This window comes from Mytilus galloprovincialis, chromosome 7 (assembly GCF_965363235.1).
Source record: "Mytilus galloprovincialis chromosome 7, xbMytGall1.hap1.1, whole genome shotgun sequence".
In the NCBI taxonomy this organism is placed as follows: domain Eukaryota; kingdom Metazoa; phylum Mollusca; class Bivalvia; order Mytilida; family Mytilidae; genus Mytilus; species Mytilus galloprovincialis.
In genome coordinates this window covers 27,182,966-27,210,167 of record NC_134844.1, presented here as the reverse complement: position 1 = coordinate 27,210,167, position 27,202 = coordinate 27,182,966, and the positions used below count along the sequence as shown (strand labels likewise).

Below are 27,202 nucleotides of genomic sequence, written 5' to 3'. Positions count from 1 at the left end.
ATTAGGTGCTACCAGGACCTTCAAAGACACCCCTCCTCCGTATGCTCCTATAAATAAATGAATGATTTAGATTCTGGGTAGCGGCAACTAAAGATTTCTACCTCCTGAGCCTTATTCTCTCTCTGATCAGACATACTTTGTGTTTATTAGGTGGCTTTTTTCTCTTTTCTTTCACAAAGGCACATTGGTAGGTAATAATTCAAGGTCAAATTGGCCAACTGTCCAGGTGTAACTGATAGTAATGGTCTAAGGTACAATGGGTCAAAAGGCTTAGGTGGGACAACTCATGGTTTGTCCTCAACATGGGTCCAAAGTTAGATTTAAAAAAATTCCTTACCCCAATTTTTAAAAGAGTGGAAATGGTAGGTAATGGGCTAGGGTCCAATGGGCCAAAAGGTCCAGGTGGGACAACTCATAGTTTGTCTTCACCATAGCTCCGAACTTTGGTCTTAAGGGTCAAACATGCCTACCCCAAATTTTCAAAAGTCTGTCAAAAATTCCCTACGGCAATACTTTTTTACCCACTAGGTGCAAATGATAGGTAATGGTCTAAGGTCCACTAGGTCAAAAGGTCTAGGTGGGACAATTCATTGTTTTTCCTCACCATGGGTCCAAAGTTAGATTTAAAAAAAAATGCCTTATCCCAATTTTTAAAAGGGTGTAAAAAATTCCCTACGGCAATACTTTTTTAGCTACTAGGTGGAAAAAGTAGGTAATATGCTAGGGTCCAACGGGCCAAAAGGTCCAGGTGGGACAACTAACAGTTTGTCTTCACCATAGGTCCGAACTTGGGTCTTAAGGGTCAAACAAACCTACCCAAAATTTTCAAAAGTCTGTCAAAAATTCCCTACGGCAATACTTTTTTACCCACTAGGTGCAAATGATAGGTAATGGTCTAAGGTCCACTGGGTCAAAAGGTCTAGGTGGGACAACTCATTGTTTGTCCTCACCATGGGTCCAAAGTTAGATTTTTAAAAAAAATGCCTTATCCCAATTTTTAAAAGGGTGTAAAAAATTCCCTACGGCAATACTTTTTTAGCCACTAGGTGAAAATGGTAGGTAATGGGCTAGGGTCCAATGGGCCAAAAGGTCCAGGTGGGACAACTCATTGTTTGTCCTCACCATGGGTCCAAAGTTAGATTTAAAAAAAAATGCCTTATCCCAATTTTTAAAAGGGTGTAAAAAATTCCCTACGGCAATACTTTTTTAGCCACTAGGTGGAAATAGTAGGTAATATGCTAGGGTCCAACGGGCCAAAAGGTCCAGGTGGGACAACTCATAGTTTGTCTTCACCATAGGTCCGAACTTGGGTCTTAAGGGTCAAACAAGCCTACCCCAAATTTTCAAAAGTCTGTCAAAAATTCCCTACGGCAATACTTTTTTACCCACTAGGTGCAAATGATAGGTAATGGTCTAAGGTCCAATGGGCCAAATGGTCTAGGTGGGACAACTCATTGTTTGTCCTCACCATGGGTCCAAAGTTAGATTTTAAAAAAAATGCCTTATCCCAATTTTTAAAAGGGTGTAAAAAATTCCCTACGGCAATGCTTTTTTAGCCACTAGGTGGAAATGGTAGGTAATGGGCTAGGGTCCAATGGGCCAAAAGGTCCAGGTGGGACAACTCATTGTTTGTCCTCACCATGGGTCCAAAGTTAGATTTAAAAAAATGCCTTATCCCAATTTTTAAAAGGGTGTAAAAAATTCCCTACGGCAATACTTTTTTAGCCACTAGGTGGAAATGGTAGGTAATGGGCTAGGGTCCAATGGGCCAAAAGGTCCAGGTGGGACAACTCATAGTTTGTCTTCACCATAGCTCCGAACTTTGGTCTTAAGGGTCAAACATGCCTACCCCAAATTTTCAAAAGTCTGTCAAAAATTCCCTACGGCAATACTTTTTTACCCACTAGGTGCAAATGATAGGTAATGGTCTAAGGTCCACTAGGTCAAAAGGTCTAGGTGGGACAACTCATTGTTTTTCCTCACCATGGGTCCAAAGTTAGATTTAAAAAAAAAATGCCTTATCCCAATTTTTAAAAGGGTGTAAAAAATTCCCTACGGCAATACTTTTTTAGCCACTAGGTGGAAATAGTAGGTAATATGCTAGGGTCCAACGGGCCAAAAGGTCCAGGTGGGACAACTCATAGTTTGTCTTCACCATAGGTCCGAACTTGGGTCTTAAGGGTCAAACAAGCCTACCCCAAATTTTCAAAAGTCTGTCAAAAATTCCCTACGGCAATACTTTTTTACCCACTAGGTGCAAATGATAGGTAATGGTCTAAGGTCCACTGGGTCAAAAGGTCTAGGTGGGACAACTCATTGTTTGTCCTCACCATGGGTCCAAAGTTAGATTTTTAAAAAAATGCCTTATCCCAATTTTTAAAAGGGTGTAAAAAATTCCCTACGGCAACACTTTTTTAGCCACTAGGTGAAAATGGTAGGTCATGGGCTAGGGTCCAATGGGCCAAAAGGTCCAGGTGGGACAACTCATTGTTTGTCCTCACCATGGGTCCAAAGTTAGATTTAAAAAAAATGCCTTATCCCAATTTTTAAAAGGGTGTAAAAAATTCCCTACGGCAATCCTTTTTTAGCCACTAGGTGGAAATAGTAGGTAATATGCTAGGGTCCAACGGGCCAAAAGGTCCAGGTGGGACAACTCATAGTTTGTCTTCACCATAGGTCCGAACTTGGGTCTTAAGGGTCAAACAAGCCTACCCCAAATTTTCAAAAGTCTGTCAAAAATTCCCTACGGCAATACTTTTTTACCCACTAGGTGCAAATGATAGGTAATGGTCTAAGGTCCAATGGGCCAAATGGTCTAGGTGGGACAACTCATTGTTTGTCCTCACCATGGGTCCAAAGTTAGATTTTAAAAAAAATGCCTTATCCCAATTTTTAAAAGGGTGTAAAAAATTCCCTACGGCAATACTTTTTTAGCCACTAGGTGGAAATGGTAGGTAATGGGCTAGGGTCCAATGGGCCAAAAGGTCCAGGTGGGACAACTCATTGTTTGTCCTCACCATGGGTCCAAAGTTAGATTTAAAAAAATGCCTTATCCCAATTTTTAAAAGGGTGTAAAAAATTCCCTACGGCAATACTTTTTTAGCCACTAGGTGGAAATGGTAGGTAATGGGCTAGGGTCCAATGGGCCAAAAGGTCCAGGTGGGACAACTCATAGTTTGTCTTCACCATAGCTCCGAACTTTGGTCTTAAGGGTCAAACATGCCTACCCCAAATTTTCAAAAGTCTGTCAAAAATTCCCTACGGCAATACTTTTTTACCCACTAGGTGCAAATGATAGGTAATGGTCTAAGGTCCACTAGGTCAAAAGGTCTAGGTGGGACAACTCATTGTTTTTCCTCACCATGGGTCCAAAGTTAGATTTAAAAAAAAAATGCCTTATCCCAATTTTTAAAAGGGTGTAAAAAATTCCCTACGGCAATACTTTTTTAGCCACTAGGTGGAAATAGTAGGTAATATGCTAGGGTCCAACGGGCCAAAAGGTCCAGGTGGGACAACTCATAGTTTGTCTTCACCATAGGTCCGAACTTGGGTCTTAAGGGTCAAACAAGCCTACCCCAAATTTTCAAAAGTCTGTCAAAAATTCCCTACGGCAATACTTTTTTACCATCTAGGTGCAAATGATAGGTAATGGTCTAAGGTCCACTGGGTCAAAAGGTCTAGGTGGGACAACTCATTGTTTGTCCTCACCATGGGTCCAAAGTTAGATTTTTAAAAAAATGCCTTATCCCAATTTTTAAAAGGGTGTAAAAAATTCCCTACGGCAATACTTTTTTAGCCACTAGGTGAAAATGGTAGGTAATGGGCTAGGGTCCAATGGGCCAAAAGGTCCAGGTGGGACAACTCATTGTTTGTCCTCACCATGGGTCCAAAGTTAGATTTAAAAAAAAATGCCTTATCCCAATTTTTAAAAGGGTGTAAAAAATTCCCTACGGCAATACTTTTTTAGCCACTAGGTGGAAATAGTAGGTAATATGCTAGGGTCCAACGGGCCAAAAGGTCCAGGTGGGACAACTCATAGTTTGTCTTCACCATAGCTCCGAACTTTGGTCTTAAGGGTCAAACATGCCTACCCCAAATTTTCAAAAGTCTGTCAAAAATTCCCTACGGCAATACTTTTTTACCCACTAGGTGCAAATGATAGGTAATGGTCTAAGGTCCACTAGGTCAAAAGGTCTAGGTGGGACAACTCATTGTTTTTCCTCACCATGGGTCCAAAGTTAGATTTAAAAAAAAAATGCCTTATCCCAATTTTTAAAAGGGTGTAAAAAATTCCCTACGGCAATACTTTTTTAGCCACTAGGTGGAAATAGTAGGTAATATGCTAGGGTCCAACGGGCCAAAAGGTCCAGGTGGGACAACTCATAGTTTGTCTTCACCATAGGTCCGAACTTGGGTCTTAAGGGTCAAACAAGCCTACCCCAAATTTTCAAAAGTCTGTCAAAAATTCCCTACGGCAATACTTTTTTACCCACTAGGTGCAAATGATAGGTAATGGTCTAAGGTCCACTGGGTCAAAAGGTCTAGGTGGGACAACTCATTGTTTGTCCTCACCATGGGTCCAAAGTTAGATTTTTAAAAAAATGCCTTATCCCAATTTTTAAAAGGGTGTAAAAAATTCCCTACGGCAATACTTTTTTAGCCACTAGGTGAAAATGGTAGGTAATGGGCTAGGGTCCAATGGGCCAAAAGGTCCAGGTGGGACAACTCATTGTTTGTCCTCACCATGGGTCCAAAGTTAGATTTAAAAAAAATGCCTTATCCCAATTTTTAAAAGGGTGTAAAAAATTCCCTACGGCAATCCTTTTTTAGCCACTAGGTGGAAATAGTAGGTAATATGCTAGGGTCCAACGGGCCAAAAGGTCCAGGTGGGACAACTCATAGTTTGTCTTCACCATAGGTCCGAACTTGGGTCTTAAGGGTCAAACAAGCCTACCCCAAATTTTCAAAAGTCTGTCAAAAATTCCCTACGGCAATACTTTTTTACCCACTAGGTGCAAATGATAGGTAATGGTCTAAGGTCCAATGGGCCAAATGGTCTAGGTGGGACAACTCATTGTTTGTCCTCACCATGGGTCCAAAGTTAGATTTTAAAAAAAATGCCTTATCCCAATTTTTAAAAGGGTGTAAAAAATTCCCTACGGCAATACTTTTTTAGCCACTAGGTGGAAATGGTAGGTAATGGGCTAGGGTCCAATGGGCCAAAAGGTCCAGGTGGGACAACTCATTGTTTGTCCTCACCATGGGTCCAAAGTTAGATTTAAAAAAATGCCTTATCCCAATTTTTAAAAGGGTGTAAAAAATTCCCTACGGCAATACTTTTTTAGCCACTAGGTGGAAATGGTAGGTAATGGGCTAGGGTCCAATGGGCCAAAAGGTCCAGGTGGGACAACTCATAGTTTGTCTTCACCATAGCTCCGAACTTTGGTCTTAAGGGTCAAACATGCCTACCCCAAATTTTCAAAAGTCTGTCAAAAATTCCCTACGGCAATACTTTTTTACCCACTAGGTGCAAATGATAGGTAATGGTCTAAGGTCCACTAGGTCAAAAGGTCTAGGTGGGACAACTCATTGTTTTTCCTCACCATGGGTCCAAAGTTAGATTTAAAAAAAAAAATGCCTTATCCCAATTTTTAAAAGGGTGTAAAAAATTCCCTACGGCAATACTTTTTTAGCCACTAGGTGGAAATAGTAGGTAATATGCTAGGGTCCAACGGGCCAAAAGGTCCAGGTGGGACAACTCATAGTTTGTCTTCACCATAGGTCCGAACTTGGGTCTTAAGGGTCAAACAAGCCTACCCCAAATTTTCAAAAGTCTGTCAAAAATTCCCTACGGCAATACTTTTTTACCCACTAGGTGCAAATGATAGGTAATGGTCTAAGGTCCACTGGGTCAAAAGGTCTAGGTGGGACAACTCATTGTTTGTCCTCACCATGGGTCCAAAGTTAGATTTTTAAAAAAATGCCTTATCCCAATTTTTAAAAGGGTGTAAAAAATTCCCTACGGCAATACTTTTTTAGCCACTAGGTGAAAATGGTAGGTAATGGGCTAGGGTCCAATGGGCCAAAAGGTCCAGGTGGGACAACTCATTGTTTGTCCTCACCATGGGTTCAAAGTTAGATTTAAAAAAAAATGCCTTATCCCAATTTTTAAAAGGGTGTAAAAAATTCCCTACGGCAATACTTTTTTAGCCACTAGGTGGAAATAGTAGGTAATATGCTAGGGTCCAACGGGCCAAAAGGTCCAGGTGGGACAACTCATAGTTTGTCTTCAACATAGGTCCGAACTTGGGTCTTAAGGGTCAAACAAGCCTACCCCAAATTTTCAAAAGTCTGTCAAAAATTCCCTACGGCAATACTTTTTTACCCACTAGGTGCAAATGATAGGTAATGGTCTAAGGTCCAATGGGCCAAATGGTCTAGGTGGGACAACTCATTGTTTGTCCTCACCATGGGTCCAAAGTTAGATTTTAAAAAAAATGCCTTATCCCAATTTTTAAAAGGGTGTAAAAAATTCCCTACGGCAATACTTTTTTAGCCACTAGGTGGAAATGGTAGGTAATGGGCTAGGGTCCAATGGGCCAAAAGGTCCAGGTGGGACAACTCATTGTTTGTCCTCACCATGGGTCCAAAGTTAGATTTAAAAAAATGCCTTATCCCAATTTTTAAAAGGGTGTAAAAAATTCCCTACGGCAATACTTTTTTAGCCACTAGGTGGAAATGGTAGGTAATGGGCTAGGGTCCAACGGGCCAAAAGGTCCAGGTGGGACAACTCATAGTTTGTCTTCACCATAGCTCCGAACTTTGGTCTTAAGGGTCAAACATGCCTACCCCAAATTTTCAAAAGTCTGTCAAAAATTCCCTACGGCAATACTTTTTTACCCACTAGGTGCAAATGATAGGTAATGGTCTAAGGTCCACTAGGTCAAAAGGTCTAGGTGGGACAACTCATTGTTTTTCCTCACCATGGGTCCAAAGTTAGATTTAAAAAAAAAATGCCTTATCCCAATTTTTAAAAGGGTGTAAAAAATTCCCTACGGCAATACTTTTTTAGCCACTAGGTGGAAATAGTAGGTAATATGCTAGGGTCCAACGGGCCAAAAGGTCCAGGTGGGACAACTCATAGTTTGTCTTCACCATAGGTCCGAACTTGGGTCTTAAGGGTCAAACAAGCCTACCCCAAATTTTCAAAAGTCTGTCAAAAATTCCCTACGGCAATACTTTTTTACCCACTAGGTGCAAATGATAGGTAATGGTCTAAGGTCCACTGGGTCAAAAGGTCTAGGTGGGACAACTCATTGTTTGTCCTCACCATGGGTCCAAAGTTAGATTTTTAAAAAAATGCCTTATCCCAATTTTTAAAAGGGTGTAAAAAATTCCCTACGGCAATACTTTTTTAGCCACTAGGTGAAAATGGTAGGTAATGGGCTAGGGTCCAATGGGCCAAAAGGTCCAGGTGGGACAACTCATTGTTTGTCCTCACCATGGGTTCAAAGTTAGATTTAAAAAAAAATGCCTTATCCCAATTTTTAAAAGGGTGTAAAAAATTCCCTACGGCAATACTTTTTTAGCCACTAGGTGGAAATAGTAGGTAATATGCTAGGGTCCAACGGGCCAAAAGGTCCAGGTGGGACAACTCATAGTTTGTCTTCAACATAGGTCCGAACTTGGGTCTTAAGGGTCAAACAAGCCTACCCCAAATTTTCAAAAGTCTGTCAAAAATTCCCTACGGCAATACTTTTTTACCCACTAGGTGCAAATGATAGGTAATGGTCTAAGGTCCAATGGGCCAAATGGTCTAGGTGGGACAACTCATTGTTTGTCCTCACCATGGGTCCAAAGTTAGATTTTAAAAAAAATGCCTTATCCCAATTTTTAAAAGGGTGTAAAAAATTCCCTACGGCAATACTTTTTTAGCCACTAGGTGGAAATGGTAGGTAATGGGCTAGGGTCCAATGGGCCAAAAGGTCCAGGTGGGACAACTCATTGTTTGTCCTCACCATGGGTCCAAAGTTAGATTTAAAAAAATGCCTTATCCCAATTTTTAAAAGGGTGTAAAAAATTCCCTACGGCAATACTTTTTTAGCCACTAGGTGGAAATGGTAGGTAATGGGCTAGGGTCCAATGGGCCAAAAGGTCCAGGTGGGACAACTCATAGTTTGTCTTCACCATAGCTTCGAACTTTGGTCTTAAGGGTCAAACATGCCTACCCCAAATTTTCAAAAGTCTGTCAAAAATTCCCTACGGCAATACTTTTTTACCCACTAGGTGCAAATGATAGGTAATGGTCTAAGGTCCACTAGGTCAAAAGGTCTAGGTGGGACAACTCATTGTTTTTCCTCACCATGGGTCCAAAGTTAGATTTAAAAAAAAAATGCCTTATCCCAATTTTTAAAAGGGTGTAAAAAATTCCCTACGGCAATACTTTTTTAGCCACTAGGTGGAAATAGTAGGTAATATGCTAGGGTCCAACGGGCCAAAAGGTCCAGGTGGGACAACTCATAGTTTGTCTTCACCATAGGTCCGAACTTGGGTCTTAAGGGTCAAACAAGCCTACCCCAAATTTTCAAAAGTCTGTCAAAAATTCCCTACGGCAATACTTTTTTACCCACTAGGTGCAAATGATAGGTAATGGTCTAAGGTCCACTGGGTCAAAAGGTCTAGGTGGGACAACTCATTGTTTGTCCTCACCATGGGTCCAAAGTTAGATTTTTAAAAAAATGCCTTATCCCAATTTTTAAAAGGGTGTAAAAAATTCCCTACGGCAATACTTTTTTAGCCACTAGGTGAAAATGGTAGGTAATGGGCTAGGGTCCAATGGGCCAAAAGGTCCAGGTGGGACAACTCATTGTTTGTCCTCACCATGGGTCCAAAGTTAGATTTAAAAAAAAAATGCCTTATCCCAATTTTTAAAAGGGTGTAAAAAATTCCCTACGGCAATACTTTTTTAGCCACTATGTGGAAATAGTAGGTAATATGCTAGGGTCCAACGGGCCAAAAGGTCCAGGTGGGACAACTCATAGTTTGTCTTCACCATAGCTCCGAACTTTGGTCTTAAGGGTCAAACATGCCTACCCCAAATTTTCAAAAGTCTGTCAAAAATTCCCTACGGCAATACTTTTTTACCCACTAGGTGCAAATGATAGGTAATGGTCTAAGGTCCAATGGGCCAAATGGCCCAGGTTGAAAAATTTCACCATAGCTCCAAATGCAGGTTTCTTTTATAAATTGCTAATTTATATTTTCCGTGCACACCATACATTAAGTACAAAAAATAAACCTTTCGTATAATCAAATGTGAGCGCATTCCGCTTGTTCAGAAGTAGAATCTTTTGTCAAAACAAATTTGTTTGACAAAAAAATAGTAAAGCACGAGTGCAATTTTCTTTTCTTGTAATGCAAAACTATTGATACTTTTTGGGAACTACTTGACAGGATGCCGAGACTATGGAAAGCTATTTCTTTCAATATCACAAAATGGATTTCTTATGGAAAAGTCGCCGTCATGTAGCAACAACTTTGCCAGCCTTTAAATAAGTGCATAGCTATTTATTATTCTTCATACACTATTTAAAATTGCGCGCACTTACGCTGTTTGGTACATAAAAAGCGAATAAAGTAATGAACAGGAAATTACATGTTAATTTGAAGAAAAAAAACCATTAAATAGTGTCTTCGGCTGCTCACTCATATATAAAAACAGATTATTTTGTGATTATATGTTTAATTAAAACATTTAAAGTACGTTTGAATCTTATGTAACTTTTGGGTTTATAGACATATCTGAAAACTGGCTGCTAGCGAAGTGGCTGCTAGCGAGTGGCTGCTAGCTTGAGCCTGGTGACCTAAATGGTTCGCGAAAATTAATATTTTTATATATAGTATAGTAACCAAACAGATAAATAATGAAATGTGTGACTTATTATTTTTACCTGGTAACTTTTGTTCGTTTACTCTTTTATACGGACACATACGCAACTACTTTTTAAAAGGGCACTAGCTGTCAATATCATGTACAACGATTAGACTCAAATTCTCATATTAGATTTATAACATTCTAGAACACAAATCCAAATTATATATAATCAGTCTTAAATAAACAGTTAACATTACATATACTAGATAATATATATCAACATTTCGTGTGTTTTTTAGTGTAGTCGCCATCTAATTAACTATCGAGATGACCCAAAAGCAACCGACAGTCACAAAACATGATATAAACATAAATATAATATAAATAGATATGGACCTCGTGGAAATGGATTGTTCTATGTCTGTTTGATTTCTTCATGCTATAGGTTAAATAAGTAATTTTCAATTATACCTGTATAAGAACAATTTGTTTGTAGATAGTATCAGTCAATCAGATGATTTACATTTGTTTCACTAATTTTTTTAAATTCTTTTCTTTTAATAACCGAACACCCTTGAATCATGTGGTATCCAATTTTAACTCAATGGTTAAGTTGAAGTTCGCATGAATACGGATTCAATGAGGTCAAATTTTTCACTTGTAATTGAATAATTCATCATCGATGTAACTTTGCTTGATTTGACAAAACTGAACTATTTTGGCTGCTAAAAGCGAATTATTATTCAACTATTTCATCTTCTTTCATGATTGAACAAAACAAACTATAATTTAATTTTGTTTTTGTATTTCGTAAGTAGTGCCCCTTTAAAATGTCTTAAATTTGTACATCAAACTCATATCATCATTATATGGCTGCTCATATTATTATTGTTTTTAAGTGTAATGGCCATATACCGTTTGGTATCAGCGTGTTTCGGGCTCATTATATAGAGAACATTGAGGTAAGTTGTTTTTAAAATATCAATGTGAAGAATGTCCATATTAATATCAATAAAATATATACATTTCAGGTGCAACATACATTGCAACATGGTCAATTCTTTTGTGGGCACAAGGTGTTCTGGCTTTTAAATTCATGGAAGTCTGCTACGGTCTCGTAACAGCTACTGAAATAGCCTACTATTCGTACCTCTTTGCAATGGTTTCTAATGAGCACTACAAGATTATAACCAGCTTTACACGAGCTGCAATTCTAATCGGTCGTTTTGCTGCATATCTGACTGGACAGTTGCTCGTATCTTTTAATTTGATGGACTATAAACAACTAAATATAATATCAATGATTAGTGTTTCGCTAGCGTTTATTTTAGCCGTGACATTAAGAAGACCAGGATATTCGGATATATTTCACTCTCAAAAGCACGACGAATCCAAAGACATAACGAACAAAGAGTTGGACAACAAAATTGGATTTGCAGCCAATCAAGAAAGTTCTAATGTTCAAAAATCCACTTTTAAGCGAGGAATGTTATTCTTATGGAAAGAACTGAAAACTGCATATTCAGATAAGTCTGTGATAGCTTGGTCTTTTTGGTGGGCATTTGCATCATGTGGACATTTGCAAGTCCAGAACTATATTCAGAACCTTTGGGAAGTAATTACACCAGAAGATCAAAAAGGGACTATTTACAATGGAGCTGTAGAGGCAGTTGGTACCCTTCTAAGTGAGTTTGCGAATTAATTTTATGCCTACCACATATTTTTATTTTATTATTCTATTTTTATAACTTTGATCGTCGACACCACTTACTAAATACCAAAATATACTCAAACTGATCTTAAAGGGGAACTCTGTGCTTCTGAATGTATTAAGCTCGATGATCTACGTCATTCAATGTTTTATTTTCACGACTTCTTGTAGACCAAACAGTTGTTCTAACATTTCAAACTATAATGACCGAAACTACTGTCAAAAAAATGGTTGAGAGTATTTTTCCGAGAAGAGAGAATTTGAAACAACGAAACAAAAATGAATTTAATACGTTTGTATCATTGTTTTGAGAAATTTTATACGATAGGATTCAAAGCAATGATTAGTTCATCAGATATCAATGTCATATTCTAGAAATGTTTATGTACTCTATTTTTTACACAATTAGACTAATACCTTAGAGTGCTTCTTAATACTCTTCAATTAAATTTTGATATATATATAACGCACATGCAAGCCGAATTAACGTTTGAATTTTATATATGCAGATATATTTATTTATATTTGTATTCATTAGGTTCCATTAGTGTATTAGTATTGGGATTTGTACCCGTGAATTGGTCTCGTCCCGGACTATCGGAAACAATAATGGTCCATCGTATGTGTTTTTAATACCGCTGTCCTAACTGTGATGGGACATTCAACAAATATATGGGCTTCCTATGTATTGTATAGCATCTTCAGAGCTACATATCACACAGTGATAACGTTAGCAACGTAAGTTTTGTATAATTAGCAAGTTTTAGTATTAGTTAACATTTGTTACATGTATGTTCCATTTTTTCTTAATTGTCAGCTCATAACTATTGTAAAACTTGGCTGAATGTCTTTCGACATTTCCAAACGCTTTAAGTTCCATTTTGCATATTTGACATCTGAAATATCTCTTTGACTTTATGATATTTTACTTTGGGTCGTCTCACTGCAACGCCTCGCAGTAGACAAAAAGAGGACTACTGGATTAGACAATTGGGAACTGCGACACCATATGGTTGCAATGACAAAATTGATGGTATAGGTATCTAGTCCTTCGTGTAGCTCGGTGAATGTGATGAATATTTTTAACTCTACTCCTGGACGTAGACGCAGTCATGGCCATCGTCATTATACACCACCTACTCTGTATGATGTCTCTATTAATGACTTGCTGCCATTTATACAAAAGCTGTTAGGTATTCATCACATTTGCACAAAACTGTATTCATGATTACCCGTTTCTAAACTTCATTCTCTGTTCAATTTATGTTTGGAAACCACTGTTACAAACCCTCATTCAAACCAATACAAGCATACAGCTTTGATTTTGGATATTGTAAGTCACAGACTTTTCCAGCCAGTCTGCATTGGAAAAAATGAAAAAGAGAAAAGATCTTTCCTTAATCTTTCCTTTGCCAACAAAGGTCTCGATGGCGTCAACTTTGGTAATATCCTTCATCATAAATTAGTTGATTCGAAAATACGTCCTTATTTCAAAGATTAGTCTGTACCAATCATTTCTTATACCTATACCAAACCTAAAATATTTTCAATTACAAACAAGTTTTGCATGATCTCAATATTGACGACTTCAAGTCTAAACCTCCAAATTGCACTCGTACTAGTTCCCAATTCACATATAATCCGGCTGGCCGCGTTATTACCGGTGACTTAAACATTGTTAATAACAATTCCCTACGAAATGTGTTATCAAAAGGTTCGAAATATCGTGAGCATAAATCCATCTATTGGAAATACAACTCTAAAATGTTGATGGATTCAGTCGAGGATTATGCCAGGCAATGGGCTAAGCACGAGAAGGAAGACGTAGACACTCTTTCAAAATGAATTAAGGCAGTGAGGTCGTTGATACAAATCAGAATTGAGAAACTGAATGGGTCTATCAATGCCCATGCTACGTTAATCCTTAAAGACCCAAATGTTGCAAAATACTTATCCTACCTCCATGACAAATATGTTGTTGTCCCCGCAGATAAAGCCCAAACAACATCGTTTCTGTGTGTAAAACTCATTACATTAACTGCTTGATAAACGAATTAGGTATCGACAATTCACTTGAAACTCAACATATACCCTTACGACACTTACCAAAGAGGAAATCCTGGATAATCATAGATCTGTTCTATGTTTCTTTGGAATTTCAACCAAAGATGAAGAACTGGATCCTCCAACACTATATTGGATACCTAAACTACATAAGTGTCCTTACAAACAACGGTATATTGCTGGATCTTCCAAGTGCTCCACGAAACCTCTTTCTAAATTATTAACATCTTTGTTATCAGCTATCAAAGACGGGCTTCAAAGTTATTGTGAAACTGCCTATTCTAGAGGTGGCGTGAATCAGATGTGGATACTTAAAAATTCCAAAGATCTTTTAGAGTACATACAATCTAACTCTCTTTCATCGTGTAATAGTATTAAAACATTTGACTTTTCTACACTTTACACAAGTATTCCACATTCCAAACTAAAAACGAAATTGACAGAGTTGGTATTGCTTTGTTTCATAAAAAAGAATGACCAACGTAGATACAAGTATCTTGTCTTAGGGAGGGATAAACCCTACTTTGTAAAGGATCACTCTGATTCAAACAAAAAATTCTCTGAAACTGACATTATCAATATGCTTGATTTCTTGATTGACAACATATTTGTTACGTTCGGAGGACGTGTTTTTCAACAGAATGTCGGCATTCCAATGGGTACAAATTTTGCCCCTCTTCTTGCCGACTTGTTTCTTTATTATTATGAGGTTGACTTCATACAGGAACTTCTTAGGAAGAAGGAAAAGTAGTTAGCAATATCCTTTAACTCTACTTTCCGCTATATAGATGATGTTCTTCCATTAAATAATTCAAAATTTGGTGACTATTTTGAACGCATCTATCCGATCAAACTAGAGATAAAGGATACTACAGATACAGTTATGTCGGCCTCATATCTTGACTTACATCTAGAAATTGACAATGAGGGTCGGTTGAAAACCAAACTGTACGATAAAAGAGATGATTTCATCTTTCCAATTGTGAACTTTCAATTTTTAAGTAGCAACATTCCAGCAGCACCTGCATACGGGGTATATATCTCCCAATTGATACAATATTGCCGTGCTTGCATTTCCTATCATGATTTTCTTGATGGAGGGTTGCTGCTCACAAGGAAGCTATTAAACCAAGAGTTCCAAATGGTGAAGGTGAAAATTTTACGGACGCCATCACGAGTTGGTTGACCGTTATGGAATAACCGTTTCACAAATGATATCGGATATGTTCCTTACGTCGTAACTACAATCCCCTTTCCTTTCATGAATGTGACCTACCGAATAAGACTATTTACCGGATTTGTTATCACATAAGTAACACGACGGGTGCCACATGTGGAGCAGGATCTGCTTACCCTTCCGGAGCACCTGAGATCACCCCTAGTTTTTTGTGGGGTTCGTGTTGCTTATTCTTTAGTTTTCTATGTTGTGTCATGTGTACCATTGTTTGTCTGTTTTTTTGTTTTTGTTTTTTTTTTTCATTTGTAGCCATGGCGTTGACAGTTTGACTGTCCCTCTGGTATCTTTCGTCCCTCTCTTGTAAACAAGAGCAATCAATTTAATCAGAAATAAAAAGAAAAAAATACATTAAAAGATCAATCTGAACTTTTATCTGCAAATCACCTCAATACATATATGATTTTGAAAAAAGAAACAGTTTCAAACACAACTATAATATTGAGTAGCCATTTGACACTATCTATCAAACTGATAAACGGGTAGCATAGCAACACATACGGTAGCCAATTATTACTTCGTGTAACACTTTGTAACACAACAATACAAATGACACTTCCAATTTACACTATCTATCAAAAGATTGACAATGTCTCGTAGATAAGATATTCCATAGCTTTCATTTCTTACTAAGAGTTCCTTAATTAGAGGTTTGCTTCTCACAAAGAAGCTATTAAACCAAGAGTGCCATTTGGGTGCGCTTTAATCATTCTTTCGAAACAAAGTAGGACGCCTTTGCGAGTGCGTTTATCGTTTTAAAATATCTGTTTCACAGATGACGACGGATAGTGTCCAATTGTCGAAACCAAAATCCCGTCGTCTCGTCTCCGAATGGGACCTATCACATGAATTATCACCGTATTTGTTCTTACATGAGCAACACAACAGGTGCCACATGTGGCACAGTATCTGTTTACTCTTTCGAAGCACCTGCTATCACCCTTTGGTTTTTGCAGGGTTCGTGCTGCTCAGTCTGTCTTTTACTTTGTTGTGGTTTGCATTCTGTTGTTTATTTTTTTCTATTGTTGCCATGGCCTGGCGTAGTCTGTTTATTTTTGACTTATCAGTTTGAATGTCCCGCTGGTATCTTTCACAAATGTCTTTCTGCACTTAAATTGTCAAATTATATCAACGCTTTTATCTATCAATAAAATGAACATAACTGTGAAAGGCACAATAATTCAACTTTTATTCAGGGATCCAATGATGGCTCTTATCATACCTCTCCAAATTTCCTGAAAAACAAAAACAAAGATCAAAATATAACTGAAGATGACCACTGGCGTTTTAACCTGTATTTTCATGATTATAAATAGTACATTTGTTACTTTTATCTGGTTTGAATTCAACTGCATTTGCATATATGTAATGTGCATGTAATTCAATCGTAATAGTTTTAGTATTGAAACTACAAACCTTAAGTTTATTTATTAACCGATCAGATTACAGATTGCTAAATCCCTCACCAGACAACGGTATGGGTTTGTGTTCGGAGCCAACATGTTTATGGCTCTGGTGGTAGAAACAATACTAACAGTTATTGTAGTAGATAAAGTAGGTCTAGGTGTGGACGTACAAACACAGGTAAAACATTTAAAATTCGATCTGTAATCCGCATCAAGGTAGATCGGGTGTCTTAATTATAATCGATCGAATTTTTCAATAATTTGCCAAAATATAGTTTTTATCATGCTTTTTAATTATTTTTTTTAAAAGAATGGGTCACGGGGCTTATTTTCATGCTACAGGTTGTTCAAAATTGACAGATTGTATGCATGGAAAACCGAATTTTCTGCCAGAAAACAACAACTGCACCATAGAATTTTGAGATAAAATATGAGGAGATAATTTAAGTAGTATGCTTTCAGATAAGAAAAATAAAAAAAATGAGATCGTTTATTTGCTACATAATAAAATAGAGAAATTCCAAACACATTCTATTGTAAAAGTACTTTTATCTGTATTATCTGCCCTTACATTTGAGTTGCCTCCCCTTATGTGGCAAAGTTTGAAAAAATTGAATCAAACAAAAGTTTCTGTTTTTTGGTAAAATACAACCGTAAATATGATAAAACATCCAATTTTCTATATTGAAATGAAAATTCTTACACATGAATTACCTACTACTCTCACAATTTGCACATTCTATCAAAGATCTATACCGATGTTTTCTGATATTTCAAAATTCAAGATGGAGGAAGACACCCTATCTACCTTCATGAACGCAATTAACTATGTCCGTTCTCATTCTGTGATGAATATTTACTTCATCACTAGAAACCAATAGGCTTGATTGATAATTCGAGTGAAAAATTCAAAAAAATGTCAAATTAGACAGCAATTATTTTCTTATCATTAAAATGATCACAGCAATACCATAGAATTTTCTTTAAAAAGATCTTTTGCACGGACCCATTATTCCGAGAAATCGCAAACTATAAATGTCCAAGGACGGGGCAGCACTTGTTACGTATATACTTTATATTTTTTTTCACATTTACTGTATTTCTTAAGTATAAATGTTAGCTATCAGTTTCAGTTTTACGATATGAAAGTACAGCTTCACCTGTTCCCCACGTACAACCAATATCGTCAAAATCTAAACAGTCATCGAATTACGTATATTTCGCCATTACAAGCATAATTTCAGTATTTGAAGTAAAAGAAAAATAGAGCCAAAAGTCGAAAATTAGCTTACAACGCCATGACAAAAAGAAAAGAAAAACAGGACTAAAAACAAACAACAGTATACAAAATACAACATAGATCTAAAGAGTTAGTAAGAAAAACCCCACTAAAAGCCGAAGGTGATCGCAGGCGCACCGGATGGGCAAAGAGGTTCTGTTCCAACTATGGAAAAATGTTTAAATAAAAACAAGCCATATAATCTTCCGAAATTCGTTTCATTTGATTTGAACTATAAGGATGTGTTCGGGGTATGTTAGTAAGACAGCTAGCGATCTACATAAAACAATAGATTCAGTTATGTGAATATGTGTTTGAATCCTGAAATTGTATGTATTTACATATACACTGTATTTCAATATTATATAAAGATGAATAAAAAACAAGATATGAATTTAGTAAACAGCTGTAACTCATAACAAAATCTGTGTTCAAATGTTTGGTTATAATCCTATAAGATACCACAATATACTATACAAATAGAACCAACCAACAGGAAATATTTCTTTTCAGTTTACAGTATATGGTGGATATTTTGGTGTTATTGGTTGTCTCTTCCTAGCAGTGGCGTTCTACACAGTCTACAAGAACGGCTGTTCTTACCGAGTTGCCGATGATCAAAGCTATACCGTTTCTGCATGACAAATTTGTTTACTAGATTTTATATCAATTATAACGTCTAATCCTATTTTGTGAATTTGAAATTAAAAAAGATACATTGTAAGGCAATATATAGATAACCTTTACATTGAATCTGTACATTTACATAAATATGAGTAATACATCAATTATTTTGACTGGTGGAAACACACTGGTGATTGCTTTATGCACTTTCCGTTTTTCCTACCTTTTTTATCATTGAGAAAATTGAGAAACGAAATGGGGAATGTGTCAAAGCGACAACAACCCGACCATAGAGCAGACAACAGCCGAAGGCCACCATTGTAGCGAGAAACTCCTGTGCCCGCAGGCGTCCTTCAGCTGGCCCCTTAAAAAATAAGTATACTAGTACAGTAATAATGGACGTCATACTAAACTCCGAATATACACAAGAAACTAAAATTAAAAATCATACAAGACTAACAAAGGCCAGAGGCTCCTTACTAGGGACAGGCGCAGAATTGCGGCGGGGTTAAACATGTTTATGAGATCTCAACCCTCTCCCTATTCCTCTAGCCAATGTAGAAAAGTAACGCATAACGCTGAGTATTATCTTTGCAGCAAATGAAGTCGCAGAAGATAATCGACACGAATTCAAAATAACATAAAAAAATGCTTTATTTTTGGTGCTTGTTTCGACTTGAATATGGAAGTTTATGAACCAGGGTTAAGCCAAAAACCGTCTTGTCCTCTTTCTAAATAAAAGTTCATCGGATGGTACCAACCCCTTGTTGATAAATATTACAACTTCACAAATAATACACCATGGTCTTGAAGTAAAGATTCCAGGTACTGACGTTGTTTTTTTAATCTTTATGACGTTTATTTTTTTATTTGTCTCTCTCAATTTTACTTTCACTGTTTAGTCTCTCTTTGGTGATATAAATTTGACGTGGCTCTGTACTTTCACATTCCGTCTTTGTGTTATTGTGCTATGGTAAATTTTATCATTCTTGTCTTTTCGTTTTGCTAATGAGCTTTGTCTAAATGCCTTTTTGTGTTTCTTTGTAACATATTTGTTTGTGTTTATAGTGTTTAAGATTATACACAATGATTACTGTTGTACCCTTAATTTTGACATGTTTACTTATTATTTCTGTTTGTTTTGTTCACACATCGTTGCCAATATAATGCGACTATCATTTAAGGTGTAGATATGGCTCACTATAAATCTACCATTTCCTACATGAGATTAAATCAAACCAAGTCAGGAATTTTACAGGTGTTATCCACTCGTCTGATGTGTTTGAGCTTGCCATTTTATCATGGACTTTCAGACGGAATCTGTTCTGAAATTTCCTCGGAGTTCGGGATTTTTGGTTATTTTACTTTTCAATATCTATTATCATTCATTGTAATCAATTATCATGAATTACGGGTGTTTTAAGATTTTCAGTTATGACGTTTTTATTTCAACCTCAAAAATATATGTGAGCATTATAAATTTGCATCTGTCCTAAGTCAGGAATCTGATGTTCAGTAGTTGTCGTTTGTTTATTTTACTTATACGCCCTTGTACACTTTACAGTAGACTATGTATAAGAGAAAAGACGGATAGTAAGGCATATTCTTTGTAATAAACAGAAAAATGTGGACAACAAACTTAATGAAACCAGGCAAACAAGGAACAACTCAGTATGTTTTCACAGCCAATTAATAAGTAGTGCTTAATACACAGTGCAGAGGGGGAGGACAGGGGGGTACCCTTCTCCCTTCTCCCACCCCTCTTCTCCTTTCTCCAACCCCCGTTCTCCTTTCTCCCATTAGAATAAAACATCTCCTTTTGAGATATTTTTTCTTGAAATTATTAGATCATTTTTTAAAAGGAGAGATATTTAATTTTTTCTCCTTTCTCCAACCTTTTCTCCTTTCTCCCAGCCTTCCTCTCCATTCTCCTACCCCTTTCTCCTTTCTCCTACCCCCTTTCTCCCTGTCTCCCTTACCCCTGTCCTCCCCCTCAGTGCAACGTTTGACCATAAAGATATGTTAGCAGAAAGTGAAGAATCTACCTCCTGTTTTACGCTGTCCACTTATATATAACATAATTTTTTGTTTTTAAATTCGCTGTTTTTATGTTCATAAAGATTTTAGGTAAAATGAAACGTTAAAGGCCCTTTGCTCTTTGCGTTGATTATGTAAAACAAAAAGCTAATTTTGGGGTATGTTTTACGTCTGAATAAAGACTTATCTGGATGGTAAATTATTGTCTTCTACAATACACTGATGTCAAAATGTTGTCATTTCACATAACTTGTCAATGATATGCATTATCTGTATCAAGCATATATACGGAAAAGACTATATATCAAAATTCACGTAGAAAACAGTCCAGTGTATATATGCTGGGATTCGAACTTCAGACCTTAAGCATATCAAGCCACGACACATACCACTACACCAGGACGACTGGATACGAACTATCAGTTATTTAACATACTTAAAGGAAGCAAGATATTTTTATAAGTGGGGCGAATTGGCAGACCTTTATTCAGTGGGGTTTAAACCCTTTTCGTTAATAGGTGAATTGTCAGACTGATTGTTCAATTTGATTTTACACTTTTTCAAAAGTGGGGCGAGTCGGTAAGAGTGGGGCTATTTTTTATAAAGTGGCGATATAGTGTATGCCGATTGGCCAGTGAGGCGAGTTGACATTTTTTTATATCTACTCATCGTGTTCGGGGGTCATAAAGGGTATACATCATATATATATATATATATATATAGTAATATATAAAGTATATTATAATTGTTGTGTGGCGTTCTAAACTAAATTTTATGAATTGTAAATGGTTTTTCGTCTAATCTAAAACAGCTTGGATGTAAATAAACTCATCATAGATACCAGGACTAAATTTTATATATACGCCAGACGCACGTTTCGTCTACAAAAGACTCATCAGTGACGCTCGAATCCAAAACAATTTAAAAAAAAAAGCCAAATAAAGTACGAAGTTGAAGAGCATTGAGATCCAAAATTCCTAAAAGTGTTGCCAAATACAGCTAAGGTAATCTATGCCTGAGGTAGAAAAGCCTTAGTATTTCAAAAAATTCTGTAAACAGTTAATTTATAAATATAACAATATCAATGATAATTCATGTCAGCACAAAAAATGCTGACTACTGGGCTTATGATACCCTCGGGGAAATAAATCTCCACCAGCAGTGGCATTGACCCAGAGGTTATAAATAAACTCATCATAGATACCAGAACTAAATTTTATATATACGCCAGACGCGCGTTTCGTCTACAAAAGACACATCAGTGACGCTCGAATCCAAAAAAGTTTGAAATAAAGTACGAAGTTGAAGAGCATTGAGATCCAAAATTCCTAAAAGTGTTGCCAAATACAGCTAAGGTAATCTATGCCTGAGGTAGAAAAGCCTTAGTATTTCAAAAAGTTCTAAATTTTGTAAACAGTTAATGCCAGAGGGTGATATAACACTGACACACCAAGTTCGAATGGGATAACTATTAAATACTACCCTAATTTCTTTACCGCTGTGTAAAGACTTCCCAAATTCATTTGAGATGTCAATTAATTGATTATCATCAAATATTAAGTTATTATTAACCGTTAATGGCGTACATTTGCGTCGTTTGTTTTTAATTTGAATATTTGTTGGACTGTTTCTCACCATTTATTTTGGTAATGGACAAGTTACTGTTCATGATTTTTTTTAATTCAATTGTTGTTAAAATCATCCTTTGATTTTCTTATTAAACTAGTACCTTCATTTCATAATTTTGACCAATCCGATTGATTATTATATTTTTTATCATTCTATGGATTCTATTTGTTTCCTTATCTTTTTATTTATTATCATTTGTTAGCCATGGAGGTTCATTTTACCAACAGTTATTATTTTATTTAGAATATATTAATCAGCATATTCCGTTGTAAATTGTTCAACGTTATCTAAGCTTATTACGGAATCCCATATTTTTTATAAGATGTGACGATATCTGTCATACCTCATATATCATATAAGTATGTTATTATGTGCGTATCGTTTGTTTTAAAAAGATCAGGCAATGATGACGACGATTCCGTAAAATTAGGAGGTTCATCTATCATTTGAGTAAGACAAACTTGGCTTACCAAAGATGTAACTTATTACCGTTATGGAATAACCGTTTCACAGATGATATCAGATATGTTCCTTGTGTCGCAACTACAATCCCCTTCCCTTTTCACGAATGTGACCTACCTAATTAGACTTTTTACGGGTTTGTATTAACGTGAGCAACACGACGGGTGACACATTTGGAGCAGGATTTACTTACCCTTCCGGAGAATCGGAGATCACCCACAGATTTTCGTGGGGTTCGTGTTGCTTAGTCTTTAGTTTTCTAGGTTGTGTCTTGTGTACTATCATTTGTCGGTTTCTCAGTTAATTTCTATATATGTGCTTGACTATCTCTCTAGTATCTTTCGCCCTTGTTTTAAAATGACAGGTGCTATTTTTTTATCGTTAAAATCGCCTGTGGTCATTATGTAACTATTATCATTATTATTAGACGCCATATCAAGAGAATATTCAATTTTCCCCTAGAAATCTGATCCGGTATATAAAAGGTTCCGAAAAAGCCGTTTTATATTTAAATTTTATTTTCTAACAATACTGCTGCCAAATTTGCGCTTTCAATGTCAACTCGACGTTGATTATGTATATTTGTTGGAAATAACGCACAGAAGAGAACGTTAACGTAACGCGGCATTATTGTATATCCGACGTCGTGTACTTATGACGTTATCTTCTACTTCAGTCATCAATATCATACACTGTATGATACAGTTTAGACGTCTTTCTTGTTACATATGCAGTTTTAGTAAAACCACTTTACGATAATATCATTTCTTACATAAACAATTACACACTCTCAACCCTTGTGTGAACCGCTGTAACGACGCAAGGGATGCTGGTAATTTAAGATTTTAATTGATTCGTCTGTATGATTAAGGAATAACAGTACTGTAGTTGAAGAGTTGCCACCGTCAATTGTAGATTTGACGGTCGCAAATGCAGTTTTACTGGCGACGCGTAGCGGAGACAGTAAAACGGAGATTTGCGACCGTCAAATCAAAATTGACGGTGGCAACTCTTCAACTACAGTACTGTTATTCCGATTCTAATGACGTTACGCACGTTATTGCGTCAATACTGTGTATTCAACAAGTCCACACTAATAAACAGCTTTGCTATAAAATCATAACAATTAAGATATATAAAACTTATATCCATAGACTAGACAGGTAAATACTATTTTGAAAAAAAGTGCAAATTGTTTTATCATACTTTACTATAGTCTAAAATAAGGACAACATATTGAAAAAACGTCAAAAATATGCGTGTCAGACGTAACAGACTATACGCATAATAACTTTAACAGGGGTGTTTGTGTTCTTCAAAACAGTGTTATATCCACGAAAATTCGAATGAATGATATGCTTTATATATAAAGTATTACGATATTACTGAATATGCGTTCCTGTAACGATCAACGCTATTTTTTGGTAAAAACAAATAGTGGTCATTATGGTCAGGTTTTGGAAAATGTTAAGTTATCAAAATTTATAGGTTTTAAAATATAAGATTATATGATATTTCGTTTGTGTAAATTATGCTCACAAAAGTACATACATAGACCATATCAGAATCGAATTTTTGCAGCACTCATACTTCATATAAAAATGCAACGGCTTCTGGCAAATGTCTTGCAAGATGTCCAATGTCGGATTTTACCGCTTTTTACAAATAAATTGGCATTTGCGACGCTATTCATTGAAAAATTAGATTAGTTGCATGCAAAATAGTGCTTTTCCGTAATTGTGCTTTAACTTTGCAAAACAGCTCCATAGTTTTTAATAATTTGCGTAGTCAAGACGACTTCGTTTTCAAAGAAATGAAATGTCTTGCAAGTTTGTCCACTGGACGATTTTTATACGTTTTCAACGTTGTCTATTCGGGGTACGCTATTTATTGTGGATCATCTGTATATTTCCTCAGACATAATTTTCTTGATGGTCAGATTCTATCAATAAGACCATGCACAAAGTATAAAAAAAATCCGATGAATGGGGTTGTTCGTTTAGAGGTTCTTAAGTTGTGAAAAAGTTAGTATCATGAGAGGATAAAAAATCCTCTTTTTCAAATTTGGGAAGTGTAAAACTTCGACTTTTTTTTTATTTCTCTGCAATAAGATTCATATGTATAGAACTTAAAGTGAAAATGAAATTGGGCCTAAAGCGTGCCATTGGCTATATACCTCTCAACATCATACAAAGCTTGTAAATATATGAGATGAATTATAATTAACCTTTTATTTCTGACAATCGTTTCATTTCTTAATCTAATTGTACCGCTATTAGCAAATTGAATTTTATAAGCAAGACCCGTTTAACTTGTAATTCCCGACAAACTTTTTATAGTAAAGCAAAATATATACCTTCCTCCTTTTCGGATTTAAATGGGGAAACATTGCATTTTATTACGTTTTATGTCAATTGGTCTCTGGTAGAGAGTTGTCTCATTTGCACTCATCATACCGTATATATCATATCTTCTCACTTCATATATATTTATGCATTACACAAATACGATATATTTTGTTGTTTGTTGCTTACGTTACATTCAGTTGGAAATATTTCATGCATATTCAGTACAACTAATAATTAAGAAGTATCCATATTGATATGGAAAACAAAAATTACAAGCGAAATAAAAAAACTTATCCCAAATAATCATTAATTGCCGTAAAACGTAAGAAATTGACGTTACCATTTGAGACGCAATATCGTGCTTAGCGTCTTTGCATTTCAAAAAGAAATAATACGATAAAACTTGGAAAAATGTCTAAATTTGACAAATAAAAAAAATCCGCGAAACTTCATGAATGATTTTGGCGCAAAGACGTCATGGGTAAACATGACGTCATACAAATGAAAACTTACAAACTGGAGGTTATTACGTTACCTGTACGCTTCAAATTCGGATAAAATAACTTTAAAACGTCAAATTCGAGGTAGGTGTTGTTTTATTTTGGGTTATATAGTAGTAATCGAACATTTGTTGATTCAATCATTTCAAAATGGTTGTTCCTCCTTAGTTACGCCTGGTCAACTGTGGATTTGACGGCAACTTTTAGCCAATGAAAAAAATTGTTACATACAAATTGCATTAGAATTACTGTTCAACTATGTTTTTCTTCACGCTAACATGTCGAATTCAGAGTATTCAGCTAGTATCAGATCTATTTTAAGGGCTAGGATAAGTGAAGAATTGAGACTTGTTTTGATTAAAAAACACCAAAATCCGAAATGTCAGTTACGTTTGTTAACCTCCTATGTGCCATAGGGCCGATTTGGCCGATCTTGTTATGCTCCCTTTGAGTGCCAAAGATCGGCCCAGCCCAAGTTTTGAATTTGGTTTAACGTCAGAAAGTATGTGACGTCACAACCAAACCTACGGCAAGCGACGCTGTCAAAAATGGCCGCACCGGGAAATCAGCCAATTTGGTTCCGTGTGTTTCCACCAGAGGCAGAGCAGGACACGCCATTTCACGGAGCTGCATCCGGACCAATCAGGATGCCAGCTAGAGATTCACCTCCTATTCTCTACTTTTATCTACTCTTTTCATTGGATCTGATAAAAGAATTTGTGAAGCAAACAAACAGGTACAAATTTCGAAAGATTTTATTCAGAGATTTTTTTTCTTATTACTCAGTTTTCAGCGATTTCTTGTTTCGGAACCAACGGAAATGTTTCTTGCAGGAAAGACGATCGATTATTTTTAATTATTGAAAGCAAAAAAAAACCAAAAACACACAAAAGGACGAGTCAATGAAAACAAAAGTTTTTCACGGGAAAAACGAGTGATAATATTCCAATAAATTGAATAAAATATGTTTTTGGATGGGTTTTCACTTATATGACAATTAACATAGAATAATTGTTGTCAGCTAAAATTATTCTTTTATTAAAGATTCTTTCCGACGGACATAAAACTTGGCAAACGGGAAAGACGGCTTACATTAGGATTATTTCCTCCGGGCATACATGTAAGTTAGGTTTATAAGCGTGCTTTTTTCTCATTCTTTTTTAAATTTAATTGAACATAAACTCTCAATTACAATCATTATAATTTTCAGATATGCTTCAGACCTGTATGACAGAACTAGACTCCAGACTGGGAGATTTTCCAGGAAATGTCAGTGGAGAAAAGAAGGAAAGCTAACAATTTCCGAGTTCAAAGCTTTTTTAGGCGTCCTTTTCAATATGGGATTAATTAGGAAAAGCTCTATAAAAGAATATTGGAATCGAAAAAACATGTCTCAATCTACTCCATGGTTTAGAATGACTTTTGCCCGCAATCGTTTTCAAAATGTTTTGAAATTCTTGCATATTGTAGACTGTAAAAAGATCCCGACAAGAAATAACCAAAACTACTATCCGGCTTCAAGACACCAATTGTAAATGTAAATCTTAGACTATTTATTATTTCATTTTTCTTTTTTTTTTTCATTAATTATGAATTTTGCTAATCTTAGTAGCAATAGAGATACATTCAGGTCCCATTGACGATATCGATTCTTCTGAGGAGTATTGGCCAACTCTCCTACGAATAATTCGATTCCTACACCCATGAATTATGTTACATCTAGCTGAATTGGTCAAACTGAGAACGGCCGTATACAAAGTGAAATAAACCATAACATTCCATCTGTTTTGTGAAAAGTGTAAGTAAAAAATATAAAAAAAAACATGAAAAAAAAAGTATGAAACAAAAGAAAAAGGATGCAAATGTGCATGCATTGAACAGGTAGTTTGGAGGAATGAATATACACATGTATAGCAATAATTGATGAATGATAAACGTATAAATTCAAAACAAATGTTACTACCAACAGTGTCAAAGCACCTCGATTTAGTTGTGATTGCCTAATTAATTGTCTGAATTTGACAAGATCTGTCG

The 27,202-nt window shown here is 36.2% G+C and overlaps 1 protein-coding gene across 1 annotated transcript in view; it reads left to right on the top strand.

Annotated features, from left to right (window-relative positions):
• Positions 1–16,466, top strand: part of LOC143081609 (thiamine transporter 1-like) — a 44,541-nt gene extending 28,075 nt beyond the window's left edge. The window contains exons 3-5 of the mRNA XM_076257392.1: positions 10,906–11,559; positions 12,124–12,323; positions 16,326–16,466. Coding sequence (XP_076113507.1) covers positions 10,906–11,559; positions 12,124–12,218 — 749 coding nt within the window. The 3' untranslated portion in view covers positions 12,219–12,323; positions 16,326–16,466. The remainder of the gene's footprint in view (positions 1–10,905; positions 11,560–12,123; positions 12,324–16,325) is intronic.
• The last annotated feature ends 10,736 nt before the right edge of the window (positions 16,467–27,202 follow it).